The sequence below is a fragment of the Pogona vitticeps genome, chromosome 4 (assembly GCF_051106095.1).
Source record: "Pogona vitticeps strain Pit_001003342236 chromosome 4, PviZW2.1, whole genome shotgun sequence".
In the NCBI taxonomy this organism is placed as follows: domain Eukaryota; kingdom Metazoa; phylum Chordata; class Lepidosauria; order Squamata; family Agamidae; genus Pogona; species Pogona vitticeps.
In genome coordinates this window covers 60,545,076-60,565,985 of record NC_135786.1, presented here as the reverse complement: position 1 = coordinate 60,565,985, position 20,910 = coordinate 60,545,076, and the positions used below count along the sequence as shown (strand labels likewise).

Below are 20,910 nucleotides of genomic sequence, written 5' to 3'. Positions count from 1 at the left end.
ATACAACCCCCCAATGCATAAGATGACCCCCTAATTTTTATCCTTGCTGGAGCAGAGCAGCAGTCAATGGGCAGTTGCAAGGGGCGACCCAGTGTGGCTGCTCTTCTGCCTCCATCTCCTGCTGCTACTGCCTCCGCCACCCAATCACCTCCTCCAGTGCGACTGCCGGGGCTTACCTCCAGCTCACGTCACCACCTTGTCCCCTACTGAAGGAGACAATTGCTGGAGGAGGTGTTCTGACAGCAGCAGCAGCAGCCAATGGGCAGCAGCAGGAGGCAGCTGAGCGCGGCTGCTCCTATGTCTCAGTCTCTGCGTTCTCCTGCTGCTGCAGTCTCCTCCGGTGCCACTCGCGGGCTCAGCAGCAACAGCAGGAGGTGGAGACTGAGGCAAAGAAGCAGCCGCACTTGGCCGCCTAATCGCCTCCTCCAATGATCATCTCCTTCGGGCAGGGGACAAGGCGGCGGCATGAGCTGGAGGTAAGCCCCAGCTGTGGCAGTGGATTGGGTGATCGGACGGTGGAGACAACAGTCAATGGGCAGCCACAAAAGGCGGCTGAGCGCAGCTGCTCTTCCACCTCCTGCTGCCGCCTTCCATGTATAAAATGAGCCTCAATTTTTCCTCTAATTATTTTAGGGGAAAGCGTGATTTTATACACGGAAAAATACAGTAACAAGCTATATGCAGTCAAAATCACAGTGGATCCTCATGGAATATTGAACAAAATTAAGGGAAACAGAAAGGTACTGAACAAGAAAGTTGGATCCTTTCACATGTTTCTAGTCCTCTGAAAGGGTTTGCAAGACAAGTCAAAGACATTCAATGTATAAGCTGAAGAACAAGATGGCATCCCAATCCTTTAGATATACAGAAGACATATGTACAGTGGTGCCTCGCATTAAGACGTTAATTCGTTCCAGCGAAATCACTGTAGAACAAAAACGTTGTAATGTGAAATTAAAAAGCCCATAGAAATGCATTAAAACCCGATTAATGCGTTCCTAGGGGCTTGAAACTCACCGTCCAACGAAGATCCTCCATAGTGCGGCCATTTTCGCTGCCTGTGCAGTGAGGAATCTGTCCCAGAAAAGAGTGGGGAGCCATGTTTTTTACCCGGCAGCCATTTTGAAACTGCCAATCAGCTGGCCGAAAATCATCGCTTTGCGAGAAACAGTTCCCAAAGCAGGGAACCGATCATTGCAAAGTGGAATTCCCCCATAGGAAACATCGTTTTGGGATCGCTTTTGCGATCGCAAAACCTTCAACGTAAAGTGATTTCGTCATAAAACGGAGCGCTCGTAATGCGAGGCACCACTGTATTTGAATCTAACTTCAGCACTACCAATGGAACACTACTTTCTTCTGACTGTACTAGCACGTTTAGGGTCATAAACCAGGCCATATAACCTATACAGCTCTGTCTTCCAACATCTCAAGACTATATCCTATACCTCAGCATCTGTTAAGGCAGCTACTTCACTTTTTCTAACAACAGAGTCAGCCTTTTATGGTTTGGAAGATCAGGAACATGAAGAACACATCTTCCTCCAACCTCTCACTCAAATTCAATTATTTACTTATGAATGACATCTTGTGAATTCAGTCAAACTTGCCAAGAGTGATTTTGGTGGCATCTCAAGTGAGGACTAGACACTATTTTCAAATGATTATTTCTAATCCTAATTTGCACAGGGAGTGCAAACTCAGTGGATTTAGTGCACTCTTATACCAATGAAGAGAGCTAAAATTGCAAGAAACCTTTCCGCTGTTTTATTGGCATGCTATCACAAAGAGAAGCCAGAGAATTATTCCTTATTTATTTACTGCCTACATTTACATCCCACTTATCTTCAATGACCTCTGTGTTCAGACAAAATCAGCTTTCATATTCTTTAAATTCATTGGTTCTGATTCTTAATCACACTGGGCAAGAGAACAATTTAAGGACTGTAGTGACAATCAAGCAATGTCATGAACAGTACTCATGATCTCATTCCCTTTCACAATAAAGAGATTTATTTGCTTGAGTTTAGCTTGAGATACAGTTTTCCTCTGTAAAACAAATGCTGACTATCACAATTCATACCTATCACTTTAAGTCAGTCAATTCTTCAAATATGGTGTTACAGCTCCCAAACATCTCCAACATCTGGAGGGAAACAGGTTGATTTAATGTTTCAAATGAATGGAAATTCAGCCACTATTATTGTCATTTTTTGCCAATGTGTTCACTGCTTCTACTTCTCTCCAGAGTCTCATTAGAATATGTTAGCATTTGTTTTATTAAAGAGAGAGGAGGAGTTTACTGTATGTAAGTTACTCTGCAAGCTTTGGCTGACTAGGTGAAAAATGCTTTCAATAACGTTTAAAAATACTGATTTATGTTGATTCTGTTAACTTAGACTGGGTAATATTTTGTCACGCTTGGACAGCTAAACTACCTGAAGAGCTATAGCTATCAATCTAGAACAGAAGTAAGTGACCTCTAGACTCTGAGCCTTCTGAATAAGATTTCCTTATCCTCTGTCAAACAATATGTCAGTCACCATCACAAACCCAATAACTAGGCCAAAATGATCTTGGTCCATCTCCATTATAACAGAGCATGGAATTACATTATCATGACAGAGCACAGTTTTATTTCATTTTAAAAGTCCTGCCACATCATGCCTCCGGTTAAAAATACTGTGCAAAGTAATACATCCATGTCTATATATGCTTCAGTAATCTAGAAAAAAGACAGAAATTGCTGATTTAAACATTTCTGACAAAAAGAATGCACTCACTCACTCACTCTCTCTCTCTCTCTCTCTCTCTCTCACACACACACACACACACACACACACACACGTATAGTTATTTGTGCTAATGCTGAGCTTATACAAAAGGCCACTGTGGCAGTTGTAGGAGGAACATAACAGAGGCAGCCTTTCAGAAGGTCCCAGGCCAAAATGATTCAGAGTTACCATATCAATTTAGTAAATAAAAACTGTTCCTTTAGCTTTATAAAATGCATTTTAACACTACCATGAGCTCCATATTCCTCAAAACACAGAAAACTCTCATCAAATTAAGAGGACTTAAAGCAAAACCATGGAGTGTGGCAAAATCGCTCACCAGTGCATGGGTGAACAGTTAAAGCAATTGCTTATTTGCCTGTGGGTGATAAGTCAATAAAGAATAAAAATAATAATTCTGTAAACCCAGGCCATCCCCATAATGCACATTCACTGTAGATTTGCCAGATCTAATTTCACATGTCCCTAGTGATGATCACCAAGGACTTTAATAAGAGTCTCGTTCCATACTTGGATGCTTCCTGAAATAATTAGTATTTCCTTCTAACATTATAGTTTCCCTCAGTCTTATTCTCCGTTCGTGTGTTTGTTGCTTGGTTGCATGTTTGCTTGTCTTAAGGAAATTAGTTTTATTTCTTCATAACTAGATAATGATTCCAAACAGACATGCCCCTTCAGAAGTGACAGATGGGTTCAGGGAATTTTATGCAAAAACAGTAGTTAACGTGGTAGGGAGGACTTTTTTTTCTAATTCCACTCATAATTTTGGCGAGACCTTCAGACAGAAGCAGGAGCAACATCACAATGAGTAGGGAAAAGGTTAAAACAAACCAAATGTCTGGCAAAATAGAAAATGTCCAGCAAAACAGAAACATCATTGCTGCTCTCCTGAATATCCAGAGAGGGCAGCCAGCTGAGTTTCCTGAGGAAAGAGATCTACAACTTTGGTATTGTTACTAGGAAGATCTTTAAGAATGTTCCAGATAGGCAAGCCACAGAAAGCAAAGAATATAGGGAAGTCCTCTAATGATAAACGTAGCAGACAGACTACAGGAGAAGATGTTCCTTAAAATATGCTTGTCCAAACCACTTAGAGCTTTATAGGTAATAATCAGCATCTAAAATTCTGCTTGGCAACCAACAAGAAACTAGTGCAAATCACTTAATACCAGAGCTATAAAATACACAGAGCTGATCCCAACTAGCATACGGGTAGCTGAATTCTGTGCCAACTGAATTCTCTGAACACTTTCATATGTTGCATGAGCACAGTGTAAGGTACACTGCAATATTCTAATCTCATGTATTCCTAGCTTAGGCTGCCTCTGTTTTATGGCTTTCTCATTGAGTAATGAGTTTCATTTGCCTTTAAAAGGTGAATATTATTTTCCTCTACTCCTCTTTTCCTATTTTAGAAAAAGAACTAAAATTCTACACCTTTTATTTCTTATAAGGAAGTTTGCAATGACAGTGTAATACAACATTTCGCACATGGATATCGGGAAAATGACTGAAGTATGTAATAAAATAAAGATAAATCTACAGCTCCTGCAGAATACCTATGAAGTGACTAATAAAGAACTCCAGTTCCCATTCTAGAAGTTCTCAGTTTGAATGGAACATGTACCATGTTGTGGAAGTCCGAGCATGGCTGGGATAGGCGGCGCAAGGCAGCTTCAAGCGGCGGTGGCGGCAGGGTAGGGGGGTCCGGAAGGCTTCCAGGCAATGCACTGGAAGCCTTCCAGACCCCCCTACCCTGCCCCTTGCCGCCGGGAGCCGCCCAGCGCCGCCTATCCCAGCCATGCTCGGACTCCTGGGAGCATGGCTGAGATAGGCGGCGCGGGGCGGCTTCAAGCAGCGGCAGCAGGGTGGGTGGGGTCCGGAAGGCTTCCAGTGCTTTGGCTGGAAACCATCCGGATCCACCCTACCCTGCCCCTGCCACCGGTGAGAGCCTTCTGAGCTCTCAAAGGGCTTTCTCCAATGTCGGAGGGGGGCCCTTTGAGAGCTCAGAAGGCAAATGTCGGCGGTCGGCAGTGGCTTCGGGGTCCTTCCGAGGCCGCCACCCACCACCAACATTTTCCCCCAGCTGAGCGGCGGGGCTCCCGCTGAGCTGGGGGAAAATGCCCCTTCCAAAGGGGAATGCAAGCAGCGGCTTCGGAAGGACCCTTTGGAAGGGTCCTTCCGAGGCCACCACTGGCATTTTCCCCCAGCTGAGCGGCGGGGCTTCGAAACTCCTGCCGCTCAGCTGGGGGGAAATTGGGCTATGGGGAAAAATCGCAAAGCGATTTTTCCCCATAGTCAGCATCGCAATGCGATCGCAAAAGTGATCGCAAAATCTGCATCGGTATGCGGATTCATCGTTAAACGGGGCGCTCGTTAAGCGAGGCACCACTGTACTACAGATGGGGGGTTCATATTCGTATAGAAATACAAACCGCCCATCTCTAATATACACACCTTGCTGTGACATAGCAAATCACTAATAGGGCAGCAAATTAAATACTGCAATTTCCTTTTTCTTCTTCCCTCATCTAGTGTTTCATAACATTCTTCATAATATTTCTTTGCTTTGGGCAGTGTGCTACAGAAATGTTGCCATCTGCAATTTTTATGGTGTTAATTAATCACAGACTGCTAATATGAAGTTTCTCTTCTAATGACTACAGTGGACCCTTGACTTACAGACGGCTTGACTTACTGACTTTTTGAGTTACAGACTTCTTTGGCTGCAAAATTTAGGTTTGACTTGCAGACTGAGATTTGACTTACAGACCAGAAAAAAACCAAAATGGAACAAAAATGGCCTGTTACGGGATTAATCGGTTTTCAATGCACTGTAGGTCAATGGAGACTTGACTTACAGACTTTTTGACTTGAGAACCGCCTTCCAATATGGATTAAGTTCTCAAGTCAAGACCCCACTGTAGTTGGATAAAAGAATGAGAGCCAAGCAAATTTTATATAGGTCAGGACTCAGGTCTATAACCTACAACGTGCTATAATTTACACATGTCCAGAGTGGTTTATAGTTAGTCTGTCAATGTACACAACAACTGCTGGTTTGATTAAAGCTCAAGTGTAAATTACGACATAGTTTAAAACAACATAGAGCTGCCCATTGATCTGTATTCCACATCTTCATTCTCAGTGAGAACACAGTTTTACAGTTTTTCAATTGAACAATCTGAGACCTTCTGTAGTTTCATACAGGACTCATTCTTAATATATATTTCCCCTTGACTCACTGAAGGCCTCTTTTTCGTTTCCTTTCAATTCCCATGAATCCTACAGAATAATATGAACTAATCATCATCTTGCTGTGAATGACATCAGAGCAAATAGCACAAGCTGGGCATCAACAACATGAGCAGCAGGCACAAGAAAAAGAAAATCATAAATGGTCAAATGTGAAATACCTCTTTACATTTATACCAGTTGAGTAATTTTCCAGATATAGTTGCATCTTGGCTATAAACCAAAGAATATGCATTATTCAAAAGCTAGTCTAAATAAGAAATTTTGTTTCTCTATTATATCTTTGTTGGGGAAAAGATAGTTACTATCCAAGTACAGTAAGTTGTACGTAATTGGATTCTGTTGCCATTTCAAAGATAAACACACCATCACCAATTAAGACACTGTTACAGAGCTCCTTATCAACAGTAGTATTCTACAGGGACAATTGCATCTACAAAACAGCCATATAACAAAACCATTTCTTTCAACAGGGCCATCAAGCAGGACATAATATCCATGTGGCACTGTATACAGATGCCTGCTACTCTGAACCTCTCCCTGCTGCAGTATTATCTTCCTTGTTAAGCTTTGCAGAGGATTTAGCTTTTAACTCTTTCCCCTGGTTTTCCTGACAATATGCAAAATTTCTGTTCACATTTCCATTTTTGTACCTACTCTTTGCTGCCTTCATTGGAACAAAAAAAATATGAGTATGTTGATTTAGGAGCCTTGTGCTGATTAGTGTCCTTCATAGCTGAAAGATTAAAGGAAAGCAGGTCATATAAAGTTTTCCTGATAGCTTCAAGATTATATATATTATATTATTCTATAATATAATATTCTATAATATATTATTTTCAGCTTTGATATTCAACAGATAATAGATAAAATTTTTACAATGCAGTTAATTAGGGAAGAATACTGTACAAAATAATTCAGTATTACTTTTCTACCTACCTCTACAAAAAAAAAACAACCACCTCTCTTTAAGCAAATACAACCCCCTTCAAGCAGGTCATTGTCTTTAAAAGAAAAAGCACAATATAATATCTACTTGCTGGAAGTTGTCAAACTGCAGTTTTGAGTGATTATTTTTTTTTTTAAAAAAATGCAGAACATTCACAATTGAAGAAATCAAGTTTAACTACATTTGTCCAGAGCTTGGGAAGGCTGCTCATCCCTCCATCATCCCTCCATCACTAAAATTTTCATAGCCGGCATGGTCAGCAGCAATGCTTAGTGGGCACTTCTAGAACTTATAGTTCAAAATGGTAATTTTTCAAAAAGCTCTACACATATTGCTGCATTTTTCAAACAAGTCAGTATGTCCTTAGCATTCTTACTTTCCTTAGGAATATGTGTAACATCTGTTAGGGAATAGTCTGCTTCTGTTTCAGGAAGTACTGTATTCATCTGTAATGACTTCTGCACTTCCAGGGAGAAATTCATGCAAAGCTTCTTTTCCCAGTGTAGTGGTGATGAAAAGCACCTTATCATGCAGAAGGAACAAGGAGCTTTTACAATCGGTGTATCTTTATCCAATGAACATGTGAAGTTGTCCTGAGTAGAAACCTAACAGCTAAAATCCCACTGACTATCATTGCTTATGCCACCATAAATACTATGACATAAAACTAAAGCAGCAAATTAATTAAGTTGCTATTTATATTCCTGCCAGTCATGTGACTTGACACAATAAAAATATAAGTGGCAACTCTTTAACTATTTATTTTCCACTGTGATTTATATCATTGTTTTGCACTTAATTCTGACTTATGGTGACCTTTTTCAGGATTTTCCAGGTAGAAAATACTAAGAAGTAGTTTACCATTCCTGTCTTTTCTTCTTGGGGCACTCTGGGACACTGCAGTTTGCCCAAGGCCATACAGACTGGCTGTTCTCCTGTGGGGAACGCAGTGAGGAATCAAAGTCTCAGCCCTTGGCTCCAAGGCACTTACTTACACCAGCATAAAGAACCATTAGGTTCCTAGCCATCAACTCTTAGGTCTTTAACCTATGGCAGCGCAATAGCAGTTTACTGACTAATTTATTACACTCTTGACCTCTCAACTTTGACACTATTAATCAAGTCCAATTATGCCAGCATTCATATCTCTTTTTTTAAAAAAAAAATTGGGCTGCTGTTCCTTTAAACCCATGTGGAGGGCTGCTATCTGTTATTTTCACCAAAAAAAGTTATTTTATTTTTTAATCACCCACGGAAGACAAGGTGAAAAGTGTTTTTTACGACCACTGTTTGTTATTCACTCACACAGACTAACTCTTGTGCACACACAGCATTCAGCTGAAATTATTCCCAGTTTATGTATACAGTATGCAGAATTATAGGTTTAGACTCAATAATTTACACATTTACGATGACTAAGTTCCACTGAAAACAATTGGTCTTATTTCTGAATAGATCATCATGTGACTAGTGATAGAATGGAACCATACTCAGAGCTTCGGCACTGTTGCCCAAAATCATATTGCAGAAGGCAAACACTGTAACTTGCAGCAGCTCCTCACTAGGAGTTAACTATTCTCCACATCAGTTTTGGGGCAATGCACCAGACCACTTGCAATTCAAGTGGGGAATCATTGATCAGTGGCAAGAAACCACTGTGAGATTCACTGTTTGCTTTCCACAGGCTTAAGTACGAAATAGTATTTTGGCCTTTGATTAGCAGGGACGATGGATCATTTGCCACCTTCTTAGACCTCCCTATTCCCTCTGAGCTCAGCTGTGATCTTCACAGTATCTTGCAGGATTTGGGGAAGATATTAATTTTTTCTACAACAATATCCTGTTGTGAGATATCCCAGTTATTTGGAATGGTTTGAGCAAGTGGAACCCATTAGCTTTCCAAAAGACTCACTCTTGTGATGATACAGATGGGAAAAGTGTCATGTTGGGATCAGTACTGCTTCCTGTATTCTAGATTCTCCTTGGGTGCACAGCTATGGGGAACATCAAGATCAGAGTTTGGAACCTTACTTTTAGAAAGCAATTAATTACTTCTTATGAGGAGGGTCATTCACCCTTTTATAATTGCCATTATCTTTTTTTTTTTAAACCAATAGTTTTTTTACCCGTTTTATTACTCATCACCTTTATCCATCATTTTTGGTGAGAGGGAGGTGGTGATATTTACCTTAGATGACTGAGGGGGTTATTTATTAAAGAGGCCCCATGGTGCATAGTGAAGGATCTTTTCTCCTATGCAACGTCGTTCAAAATAAGAATTAGTCAATGTATTCACGAAGGCTGTCACGGCCGGGATCTAATGATTGTTGTGGGTTTTTCGGGCTCTTTGGCCGTGTTCTGAAGGTTGTTCTTCCTAACGTTTCACCAGTCTCTGTGGCCGGCATCTTCAGAGGACATCTTCAGAGGACATCTTCAGAGGATCACAGAATGCTGTCCTCTGAAGATGCCGGCCACAGAGACTGGTGAAACGTTAGGAAGAACAACCTTCAGAACACGGCCAAAAAGCCCGAAAAACCCACAACAACCAAAAATTAGTCACTTCCTTCTCAGCAGGGACCCATAACAAATTGTGAGAGGGAAGTGAAGCACTTTCTAATTCTGATGAGTGACACATCATGCTAACTTTCTAATGCCCTATTGAGAAGAAAAGGAGGGACTGATTAAGGATCTTGTTTTAAGTAGCATCGCAGGAGACAGAGTGCTGAGGTGATATGAGCAATGAAGGACACCTTCTTTAAGTAAAAGACAGAGTGGTGTCCTTTCCAACTATCTTGTGTTAAGCTAAACAGCAAGATCAAACCCTTTCCCAGTTTTGCTTCTTGATCCATTAGTCACAAGAAAGCACACCATTCCACCTTCACCAGACATATAAGTAACTTGTTACAGATAATGTTGCTAATTGTAATTGCAATGTGTAGCCTACATAATTAAATTGTAAACTGCCCAGAGAGTTCTTTAAGTGCTATGGGGCAGTATATAAGCAGCACACTTTGCTTTTGCAGTTACCTGTAGTTAATTTCCAGCTTTGGTCAGAATGAGTACTTCTGTTTCAAACTTTATCAATATACCATTGTATTGTACATGAGCCGTTAAGAACCAAACATATGTTGTTCAGAACCCTTTTCCTTGATTAAGAATGAAGCAGTAGGTTAAACAGAAGTCACATCTGCTATTATGGCACTGATTAGGAAATATTATCTACATATCCAGGAGGAGAATTTGTTTTGTCTACAGAAAAAATGAATAGTTTCAGATCACCCACTTCCCCCTGCCCCAAAAAACCCTTCCATAGTTTTACTCACAGTTTGGAATCCAACTTTAGGAGAAATCCCAGTTTGTCATATTCTGAAAGACAAAAGCAGACCAGGTAGTTAAGGCTACAGAATTATTTCTCTTCAGAAACTCCTCTATGAAAGAAACAAAGATGTCTCACCTTGAAGTGACCACACTGTTAATAAATCAACACAATCTTATTAAAAGTACTTCTTTGAAAATATTTTCCAGTTTCTTAATTTCCAAAATCAGAACTAACTGAATTATTTCATAGCAAGAGCCTGCAAATTCTAAAGATGCATAATCCCCTTTGAATTAATCATGTCCTTTTCTGTACATACATTTCTTAACATAAAAGAATGAGTGTGGGGTGTCACAAAATTCACAAAACCTTTTTTTTAACTCTTAATTAAATGCCAAACATTTTTTTTTCATTTTCTATAGGGAAACAGCTTTTTGTCTTTTCACTTTAAAAATTTGCAGAAGATTCTGATATAAGCGCTTATAGTTTCCAACCAAGTTCCAACTGGCATCCCAAATCATTTAAAAGGTCAGTCTAAACTGCATTCTGGTCAATAGGGACAGTAACAGCCTAGCTGTCCATTTCTCATTTAGTCTCTAAATAAACTTTTAAATGAATTCCATCACCTCAGGTCACCACAAATAAAAATCATTTTCTAGAAATGAGGAGAGAAGAATGTGTTTTGAGAGCTTGTAAAAAGGCAATAACATTCTGTATAGTGTTTTTTTAAAATTATTACAAGGCATTAGGTAAAGTGTGGCAAATCATATTCATCTTTTGGAAAGTAATTAAGAAAAAAAGATCATTAACAAACCCGAATTAGAGTATGACTGAAATAAAGTGCTATAGATTCTACACTCATACCTACTGTAGACTGTTCATATTACTAATCCATTGTGATTTAGAAAGATAAAAGAAGACAGAGAACAGCTGAACTGACTCCAGGCTAGCAATGTTAGTAACAGACAAGAAGCGATGTTACCTACAGCAATGTAGATGTAATACAGCTGAGTTTGGAATTTCAAAAATTTTAAAATTCCAGTGTGAACTTCACTTGAAAATCATATATTGTAGGATTTACAAAAAACACCAGCCTGTCTTCCAGAGCAGGGATCTATAGTCATGACCAAAAATATTGACAACCTTGCAATTCTGTCAGAAAATGCAACCCTTCTCTCAGAAAATGGTTGCAGTTGCAAATTTTTGGTATCACATGTTCATTTCTTTGGTTTGCATTGGAGCAACACACACACACACATGCACACACACACACCAGAAAAGAAAAGTCAAATCTGATACAATCTCACACAGAAAGCCAAAAATGGGCTGGCCAAAATTATTGGTACCCTTAACTTAATATTTGGTAGCACACCCCTTTTCCCTTTTGGGGAAAAAAATGACATCAATAGCTTCCTGTAACCATGAATGAGTTTCTTACACTACTCTACTGGAATTTTGGACCACACTTCTTTTGCAAACTTCTCCAGTGCCTTTAGATTTGAAGGATGCCTTCTCCCTACTCCTGTTTTGAGATCTCTCCACAGAGAGGAGAGATCAGACCAGACTCATTGCTAGCCATTTCAGAACTCTCCAGCACTTTGTTTGTAACCATATCTGAGTGCTTTTTGAAATGTGTTTTGGGTCATTGTCCTGCTGGAAGACCCATGACCTCTGGTGGAGATGCAGCTTTCTGACAGTGGCCATTATGTTGAGCCCCAAAATTCTTTGGTAATCATCAGATTTCATGATACTGTTCACACAGTCAAGGCATCCAGTGCCAGAAGCAGCAAAGCAACCCCAAAACATCTTTGAACCTCCACCATGTTTGACTGTAGGGACTGTCTTCTTTTCTTTGAATATCTCGTTTCTTTTTCTGTAAACAGTGCCATGATGTCCTTTACCAAAAAGCTCTACTTTTGTCTCATCTGTCCACAGTATGTCCTCTGAGAAGGATTGTGGTTTTGTCACATACGTTTTGGCATACTTGTCTTGCTTTTTTATGCCTTTGTGTCAGTAGTGGTGTCTTCCTGGGTCTCCTACCATAGCGTCCCTTTTAATTAAGATGGTGATGGATAGTGCAAGCTGACACTGTTGTACCCTGTGTCTGCAGATCAGTTTGAATTTGTTTGGAAGTTAATCTGGGTTCTGTATCCATCATTCAAACAACCCTTCGTTGTAATTTTTCAGTAATTTTGCTCTTCCGTCCATGTAGGTTGGCTGCAGTGCCATGGGCTGTAAACCTCTTGATGACATTGTGCACAGTGGACACAGGAACATTAAGATCTCTGGAGATGGACTTGTAGCCTTGATATTGTTGATGTTTTTCCAAAAAAATTTCTCTCAAATCCACAGACAACTCTTTACACTTCATTCTTTTCTCCATCTTGACTGGTTGCAAGTGTGATTACTCTATTGCCCACACCTCTTACTTGCGACAGGTGTGTCTAAATACAAATTAAAGGAGCATCACATGCTTGAAAAGCAATTATTTCTTACAATTCAGATAGGGTGTCAATAATTTTGGCCAGTGGATATTTGTGTTTCTGTGTAGGATTGTATCAGATTTGACTTTTCTCTCTGCTTTTTCTGTTCCAACACAAACAAAAAATGAATATGAGAGTACCAAAATATTTTCTGAGAGAAGGGCTGCATTTTCTGACAGAATTGCAAGGGTGCCAATATTTTTAGCCATGACTGTACCTGGAACAAGGCTAAAGGGAACATTTCCTCTTCTCTTTCTGTCAATATTTTTCTTGCTTTTGTTTATCTAACTGGCTTAGTACCAGACCAGCACCTGCTTAAAAGAGAGGCACTAAGGGTAGGAAGGAGAATTTTTGCATAAACTGCAAACAAACATTTTTCTTGTAATATAGTTGTGCCCAAACTTAATACAGACTCTTGTATACCTGTTACTGAATCCACCCATACAAGAGTATGTTAGACAAACCTTGAAAGGTTCGGAAAATTTGAGAAGCACAATAAGCTAAAAGTTTTTCAGATTCCTATTGGATGAGAAATATTTGCATTTTAGAATTATGCCAATTCCAGAATGATTTAAAATGAAGCTTAATTTAGTTATATAATATGGACTGAGAGATAATTACTTATGTGTCTATATACAACTATTACTAGTAAGGCTACTATTACTACCAAAGTTCCCTCTAATTTCCCGGTAGCATGGAGTTCTGGCTGCGACTGGAAGCAATTTCGTGGCAACTCTGACTCGGCTGCACAGTCCTGATCCAGTGTTGTTTAGCAGAACATTGGTTATTACTAGGGGAAGGATTTCTATCTCTAACATTTCACAATTTTCCTCCAACTTACATTTAAACCCACAAGCAAGTTCAAACATATTTACAAGTAATCTGGCTTTTCTCACCAGATTACTCATAAATATGTTAAAACCCTACCCATAAACTCAAACATAGGTTGCAGAAAAAAATGACATGTCACAGAACCTATCCCTCTAGTTATTACTATTGTTATAATCATTATTAATTTTATATATTCTACCTAAGTAAAAAGGATACCCAAATTTGGCATCTGATAGTCAGATGAATATCACAAACATTTATAACTTCACCCAATATAGGGTTATTTTCAGTGGGGTGTAAAGGTTTTATTCCATGTATCCAAACCTAAATTTTTTGCATAGTTTTGTTTTTGTTTTAATTTCTATATGAGGACTAAATAAGATTAATTCAGATTAAGGAAAGAGATACAATGACCAGAATCCTATTTGATAGTTAAGTCAAATGGTTTAAACTGCAGCAGCAAATTGCCACTATTTAAATAATGACAACCTGTATCCCTTGTTCCATGATAGCTATGTGAACTGGTGTATAATGAAACAAGCATCAACTTGCAGCGATTTGTTGCTGTGATTTACTGTACTATATTTATACTACTGTAACTAATCAATAGGCTTCTGGCCAGATATCAGTATATCAGACTTAATAAACACTGAGACCCATTGCTATCTTATATATTCCAAAGAAAGTCACAGCTCAACTAAAGCACAACAGAAGACTGAAGTCTTCACTCACCAAGAACAATGAGCAATGGATAGAAAATTTTACCAGTTAATATTTCTAAATATTGTGCTGCGGGCTAAACTGCAGAAGCCTGTGCTGCAGGGTCAGAAGACCAGCAGTCGTAAGATTGAATCCATACGACGGACTGAGCTCCCGTCGCTTTGTCCCAGTTCCTCGCAAACCTAGCAGTTCGAAAGCATGAAAATGCAAGTAGATAAATAGGTACCACCTTGGTGGGAAGGTAAAACGGTGTTCCCTAGTCAGGATGGCCATGTGGCAATGGAAACTGTCTCTGGACAAGCGCTGGCTCTATGGCTTGAAAACGGGATGAGCACCGACCCCTAGAGTCGGACACGACTGGACTAAAAATGTCAAGGGGAACCTTTACCTTTACTTATTGCTAAAATATAACAACAACAACAACAACAACAACAACAACAACAACAACAACAACAACAACAACAACAACAACAACAACAACAACAACAACAACAACAACAACAACAACAATCTTAGAATGGCAGAGCTGGAAGGGATCCTATGGATCATCAACTCCAGCCCCTGGCAAGGAAGCACAGTGGGGAATCAAACTCCCAACGTGTGACTCCTCAGCAAGAAACTTTAACCACTGAGCTATCCAGCAGTTCTAAGGGACATGAAGAGCTAGTCTAATTCAAATTATACAACACAGTCATTTTGTACAACTACAAAAATCAGATTTTAAGGTATGGGAAAAAAACAGGAGAGAACATACATTTCTGCCATAAAGGGTAAAATGTCACAGGTAACTTCAACATTATACAAGTAGAAGGAAAGAATTTCTCTTCATCCCAGAGAACAAATTAGGCTTCTGATAAAAAGTCATAAAAACATATTATGCTATGTTGTAGCAAAGCCTGCATTCAAATAAAAACCTAGTCATTGCCAACAGTTTAACAATAAAAGTAAAACAGCCATAATACAAAGAGACTTACAGCCAAGCATAGTAAGCTCAACAATCCATACAATTTTTGTGCCAAGCTAAACACTGGCACCAATATGGTACTTTCCTCTGAGCATCCAGGATTAGCCTAGCTGCTGGACAGTTAAGTGAAAAATGCTTAGTTTAATTGCCAAGATCCCAACAGACCACCCAAACAGACAACAGAACAGAAAAAGCAGATTCATGTGCAGTCTGTCCACCTTCATATTTTCCAGCTGCATTCAGATGTTTACAAAGAGAGACTGAAAATTAGTTTTCTTGGTGTGCAGTTCCAGCTCTCGAGAGCTGAACCACAAAAACAACTATCGTCAAGCAAAATTAAGGAAAACTTTATACACCAGTACACCAAAATGGAAGATACCATATATTCACCATCTGCCTGACAAGATTTCATCATAGACAGCCAGTTATTTTTGCCTTCAGTAAAGGAAGAAGTGTTAAGGCAGTCTTTTGTGGTCAAGGTCTATACTGTATGTGTAGCTATGGCAGAGTTCTTGAAATATGTAAGTACTTTTTATGGGACTTGTGCTTGATCCATGTTCTGTCTCCTAAAAGGTCAATCCATTCACTCTGTGTATGTCAGCAAGCTCGCTATTCACCAGATTTGTAAAAATAATATAGTTTGAAATACAATGCAGCAATCAAACTGATTTAACTAGAGAATGGTGATTGATTTGTGGTTTGCTAGTAAAGAAGTCAGCAGGGAGACTGTGGAATCTCTCCCTATTTGCACTTTTGGGTAAAAAGACACAAAAGTATATAGTACATAGAAAGATCTTGTTGCATATATTGCTCAAAAGCTAATATAATCCATTGGAACTGCTACAGTTTTAACTTATCAGTTTCCAACATGGGTATCTTAAAGGCTAATAGAAAAGTATTGATGTCACAAAGTCCACACTCCTTAGACATAATAGGACCATTCAATGGAATGAAGCAAATAATCTTGATGATATAGTTACTACAGCCTCCTAGATGAACAATTAACGAGAAGAGAAGAATGAGAAACATGTTTAAATAAAACAAACAAATAAAGGCAATGGCTTCTCTAACAACAGAAAAGTCAAGGAGCTTATAAGGAACAGATAATAGTTCAGTTGTGAACTTACACAGAAAAAGTTTTTAATTAGGAAGGCAAGAAGCAAAAATAATGTCACATTAAATGACAAAAGCTATTCTGAATCAAGATGGGTGCGTTTTACACACGTCTGTCCAGGAACTAATAGTAGAAATGGGGATGAATTGCCATTTTGGTCCCCATTGCTGATCTGTCAAAGTTGATGAAGCACGAAACTCCCCCCCTCCCATGAACTGATAAAGCACAAATTTATTTGGCTTCATTCAGAGTCTGTCTAAAAAACAAAAACAGCTTCCCCGCCCCCGCCGCCCCCCGCCCCCACCAGAGCTGGGATTGTGTGAAGGTCCTTAAACCAGGCACAAGCAGAATTGAAATCACTGATCTGAGCAGAAAAAAAGCTGTTGATATTAATGTTTTCTTGCTGGAAACAACAAAGCTGGGCAGGATTTTTTTTCCCTTCTTTGTTGGTAGGCCACAGAGGGTCTGGGAAATCCATTAGACAAGATTACTATGGAATTCAGAGAAAGAATCAAAACAGAAGGGAAGAGACATCATATTTACCATTCTTCTCTAAGACGTTATCTACTTGGTCTTTGCTGCTGAATAAATTTTGATTGCATTCAGTGCTATGCATGCTTATGTAAACGCCGCTAAACATTCCTAAGTGAATGTTTCACAAAAGAAGTTTTTGCTCCACTTCAGAAACTGTATCATGTTCCCTAGTAAAAGTCAGAGATAACATTAACAAAAACGTAATGTGCACAAGTTCTTGATGACCTCTGGGACAAGTCAACTTGATCTGTAAAACAAGACAAACTATAAAGAAGAGGACATGGGAATATTTTACAAGAGCAAATAGGTGAAGGGATTCTTAGAGAAATTCCCACCCAGAAGCTTCCATCTTCCATAGGTACAGGGGGTGGAAAGAGAGCCCAGTAACTTAAAAGAGCCACTGTACTTGATGACCCAGGTATGGGAGGCATTGGCAAAGTATTAGCCAACTTCCAATTAAACTGTCAGGTATATAAAACATGGAGTAAGTACTATTATTCAAAGATGAAGTGGAAGAAAACAGTGGAAACTACTGGAGAATAAAGTAGCCTCTATAGTCCATTAAGTCTAACAAAACTTTATGGGCTCTTGTAACAACTATTTATCACATGAACTAAAAATCACACTGCTCCAAGAAGAGAGGTTCTCAGATAGTATTAAAAGAGCAATCTGGAACTCTTTCGAGACAAATTCTGCTATCCTGAAAGAACATGAAATCAAAAGTTGTTGTTCACCATCAATGAACAAAAATAGCCCAACCCTTCAAACAAGACTTTTTAAAAATTATTATCATATCATATTGTTATGTCTAAAAGCATCCAAGAAGCTACAACAGTTCGAGTACTCAAGTATATGTAGGAGAAGAAGCACATCAGAGCAGATGTTCTGGGCAGAGTTCTTCAGAGGCTAATGATGTCTCTTTCATTCCCCTGTACATAAATATCCAAGTGATATCCTTCTGAAAATTCAGCTTTCACCATAATCAGCAACAACCAAGTGATGCCAACTCATCTCATCCAAAGAAACCTCTTAGAATTACCAAAGTAACAGAGGATCTACAAGGAGTGTGAAATGCTCAGGAAAATGCTATTACCATATTTTTCCGTTTATAACACACACACACACACACACACCATTTATAAGATGCCCCCCCCACGTTTCTAACAAAAAAATTAAGAAAACTTAGCTTTGAGGATTCAGACTCTGGACTCAGAAGTGGGACATTTTGAGTCCCTGTTGAATCTGAGCCTACAGCCTCCACCTACAACAAGGTGTTTTCCAATTGGTTTGTACAGCATCAGCTGATGCCAGTTCCATAAGGCTCATGATTGGAGGCAGCTCAGCCTCATGGCTGAAGGAAGCTTGTTTACAGAGGCAAAGTATGTGCCGTTTTGTTCCCTCCTCAGCTACCTCAGCTTACTTTAGTGTAATGATTTTAGGGAAAATAGTGTCTTATACATGGAAAAATATGGTAAGTCTCTTACTGAGTACAGTCAACCCTAGACTTATGAACTTAATCCATTCTGGAAGTCAGTTCCTAAGTTGAAAAGTTTGTAAGTCAAAACCAAATTTCCCATAGGAATGCACTGAAATTTAATTAATGTATTCCCATGGGAAAAAATTAAAACAAAGCCCAGCTCTTCACAGTGCCTTAGTAGCAGCCATTTTGTGCTCGTCCCCGCTCCCGCCCCCCACCTCTCAGCTGATCTACACTAGGTCTCATCTCAGAGGCTTCACCGGGCTTGCTCAGCAGGTAAAAAGGCAGTGCAAAAGCACCCAGGGAAGCCTCTGAAAGCAGCGCTTTGCTGTGGGGGGGCTGGCGGAGAAGAGCACAAAATGGCTGCCGGGAAGGCAGGGAAAAAGCTTGAAATACTGTAAAAATTGTGCTTTTCCCCTGCCCCTGGGAGGCTTCTGAAAGTGGTGTTTGCTGCGGAGGTGGGTATGGGGTGGGGGGAAGGGAGGTTCCCTGCCTTCCCCGCATGTTTGTTTCTGTTCGTAACTCGAAAAAAGTTCACAAATCGAGTCCATTTTCCCTAGTAGAGTGGTTCGTAAGTCGAAATGTTCATATCTAGAGCGTTCGTAAGTCGAGGGTTGACTGTGGTAAGTTTCTCTTGGGAACTTTTCCCTGTAGTAGTTGCTAGATGCTACTGTTCACCACTAAACCTATCCACGAGCAGGGACAGATATAATTAAAGTGTAAATGGCCACATGGAGGTACAGTGGACCCTCGACTTATAGACGGCTCGACTTACAGACTTTTCGAGTTACAGAGTTCTTTGGCTGCAAAATTTAGATTCCACTTGCAGCCGGAGAATCGACTTACAGACCAGAAAAAAACCAAAATGGAACAAAAATAGAATAAAAACCGCCGGTTATGGGATTAATCGGTTTTCAATGCATTGTAGGTCAATGGAGATTCGACCTACAGACTTTTTGACTTGCAGCCACCATTCCAATATGGATTAATTCCGTAAGTAGAGGTCCACTGTAGACCTGAGAAAAAGAACTCTGAGGATTCTAAGAGTCTCTTAGGCAATTATTTCTCAAAATCTTACAAGGGCAGAACGAAACAGGCAAAGAGTTTGAGGCTACTTCATTCATCATCATCATCTTAGAACTGCAGAGCTGGAAGGGACCCTATGGAACATTGAGTCCAGCCCCTTTCAAAGAGGCACAGTGGGCAAATTGAATTCCCAACTTTTGGTCTGCAGCCAATTATTTAAACCAGCAGTTAATTTATGTAAGCTTACTTTTTGTCTGATCTGATAAACAACACTAGATAGATCACTCCTGATTCTATAACAGCATAACACAAAAAATTAAACTCCTTACAGGGCATTAATATCGCCAAGAGCAGATGTGCTTTCCAAGAATATAATCCCTGTATTACCATAAAAATGTGAGGGGAAAGCCAGATAGATCAGACCCAAGAGATCCAAGGCTGTTCTAGTCCAGCAGTCTGTTCTCAAAGTGACCAACCAGATGCCTATGGAAAGCCCACAGGTAGGACATGAATGCATGTTTCCAAACAACTCATAGATTGGGAGATAACATCTCTTATAAGGGACATACTATATAGCCACTGTAACTAGTAGCGACTGAAAGGTATGCTCTTCATTAATTTTTCTACTCCTCTTTTACAGTGGTCCAAGCAGGGGGTTATCACTGAAAGCTTGGTGACTATCGTGTTTCCCCGAAAATAAGACAGGGTCTTATATTCATTTTTGCTTCAAAAATGCATTAGAGCTTATTTTCAGGGAATTTTTTTTCATGTACAACAATCCACATTTATTCAAATACAGTCATGTCATCTTCTTTTGGTTGCTGCACAATGGTGGAAGGCGAGCTTTCACTTAACTGGTGCTTATTTTTGGGGGTAGGGCTTATATTACGAGCATCCTGAAAAATCATACTAAGGCTTATTTTCAGGTTAGGTCTTATTTTCAGGGAAACAGGGTATATACTAAAATGACCAATTTGCTTTTGTGGGTAATGGACACCAAAATAACATAGGTTCCAAATATTATACCATCACAATGAGAATGGAAGTTCCTACATTATCTAATACAGGAGTAGGATTTCCCCACAACCAAAACCTTACCTTTTCCCCTGAAGACTTTCTTAACAAGGGTTGCTTTAAAATCAAAACACAAGCCTCTCAGAACACACATGGTTTGCTGATAGTGAAATGTTACTCGTGTAATTTCCTGAGCATTCTTCAGAACTATAGCTTTAGCACACCTTGGAGGAAATTACATCATTAGCGCATCCCAGAGCGTTAAGAGTTTCAGAGAAGCTGTGTGTGTCCCATGTGGCTCAGATTTTGGTTTTAAAGTTAAAGAAAGACTACAGAAAGAAGTCAGTTTTGAGACCAGACAGTGGCTGCACTCTCCACTGGACAGGGGAATCCTTCAGGGGGCCTTTCACAAATAAGTTGGAAAGTGTTAAA

At 39.7% G+C, this 20,910-nt stretch overlaps 1 protein-coding gene across 10 annotated transcripts in view; it reads right to left on the bottom strand.

Annotated features, from left to right (window-relative positions):
• ST3GAL3 (ST3 beta-galactoside alpha-2,3-sialyltransferase 3) overlaps window positions 1-20,910 on the bottom strand; it is a 243,994-nt gene that overhangs the window by 166,824 nt on the left and 56,260 nt on the right. For 7 of the 10 annotated variants that reach the window (XM_020783380.3, XM_072997515.2, XM_078392808.1 and 4 more), the window contains one exon: window positions 10,323-10,365. In XM_020783380.3, the coding sequence (XP_020639039.2) occupies window positions 10,323-10,365 (43 nt within the window). Of the gene's footprint in view, window positions 1-6,707; window positions 6,787-10,322; window positions 10,366-20,910 lie in introns of all 10 variants that reach the window. The other 3 variants (XM_078392811.1, XM_078392809.1, XM_078392810.1) reach the window with 1 other exon arrangement.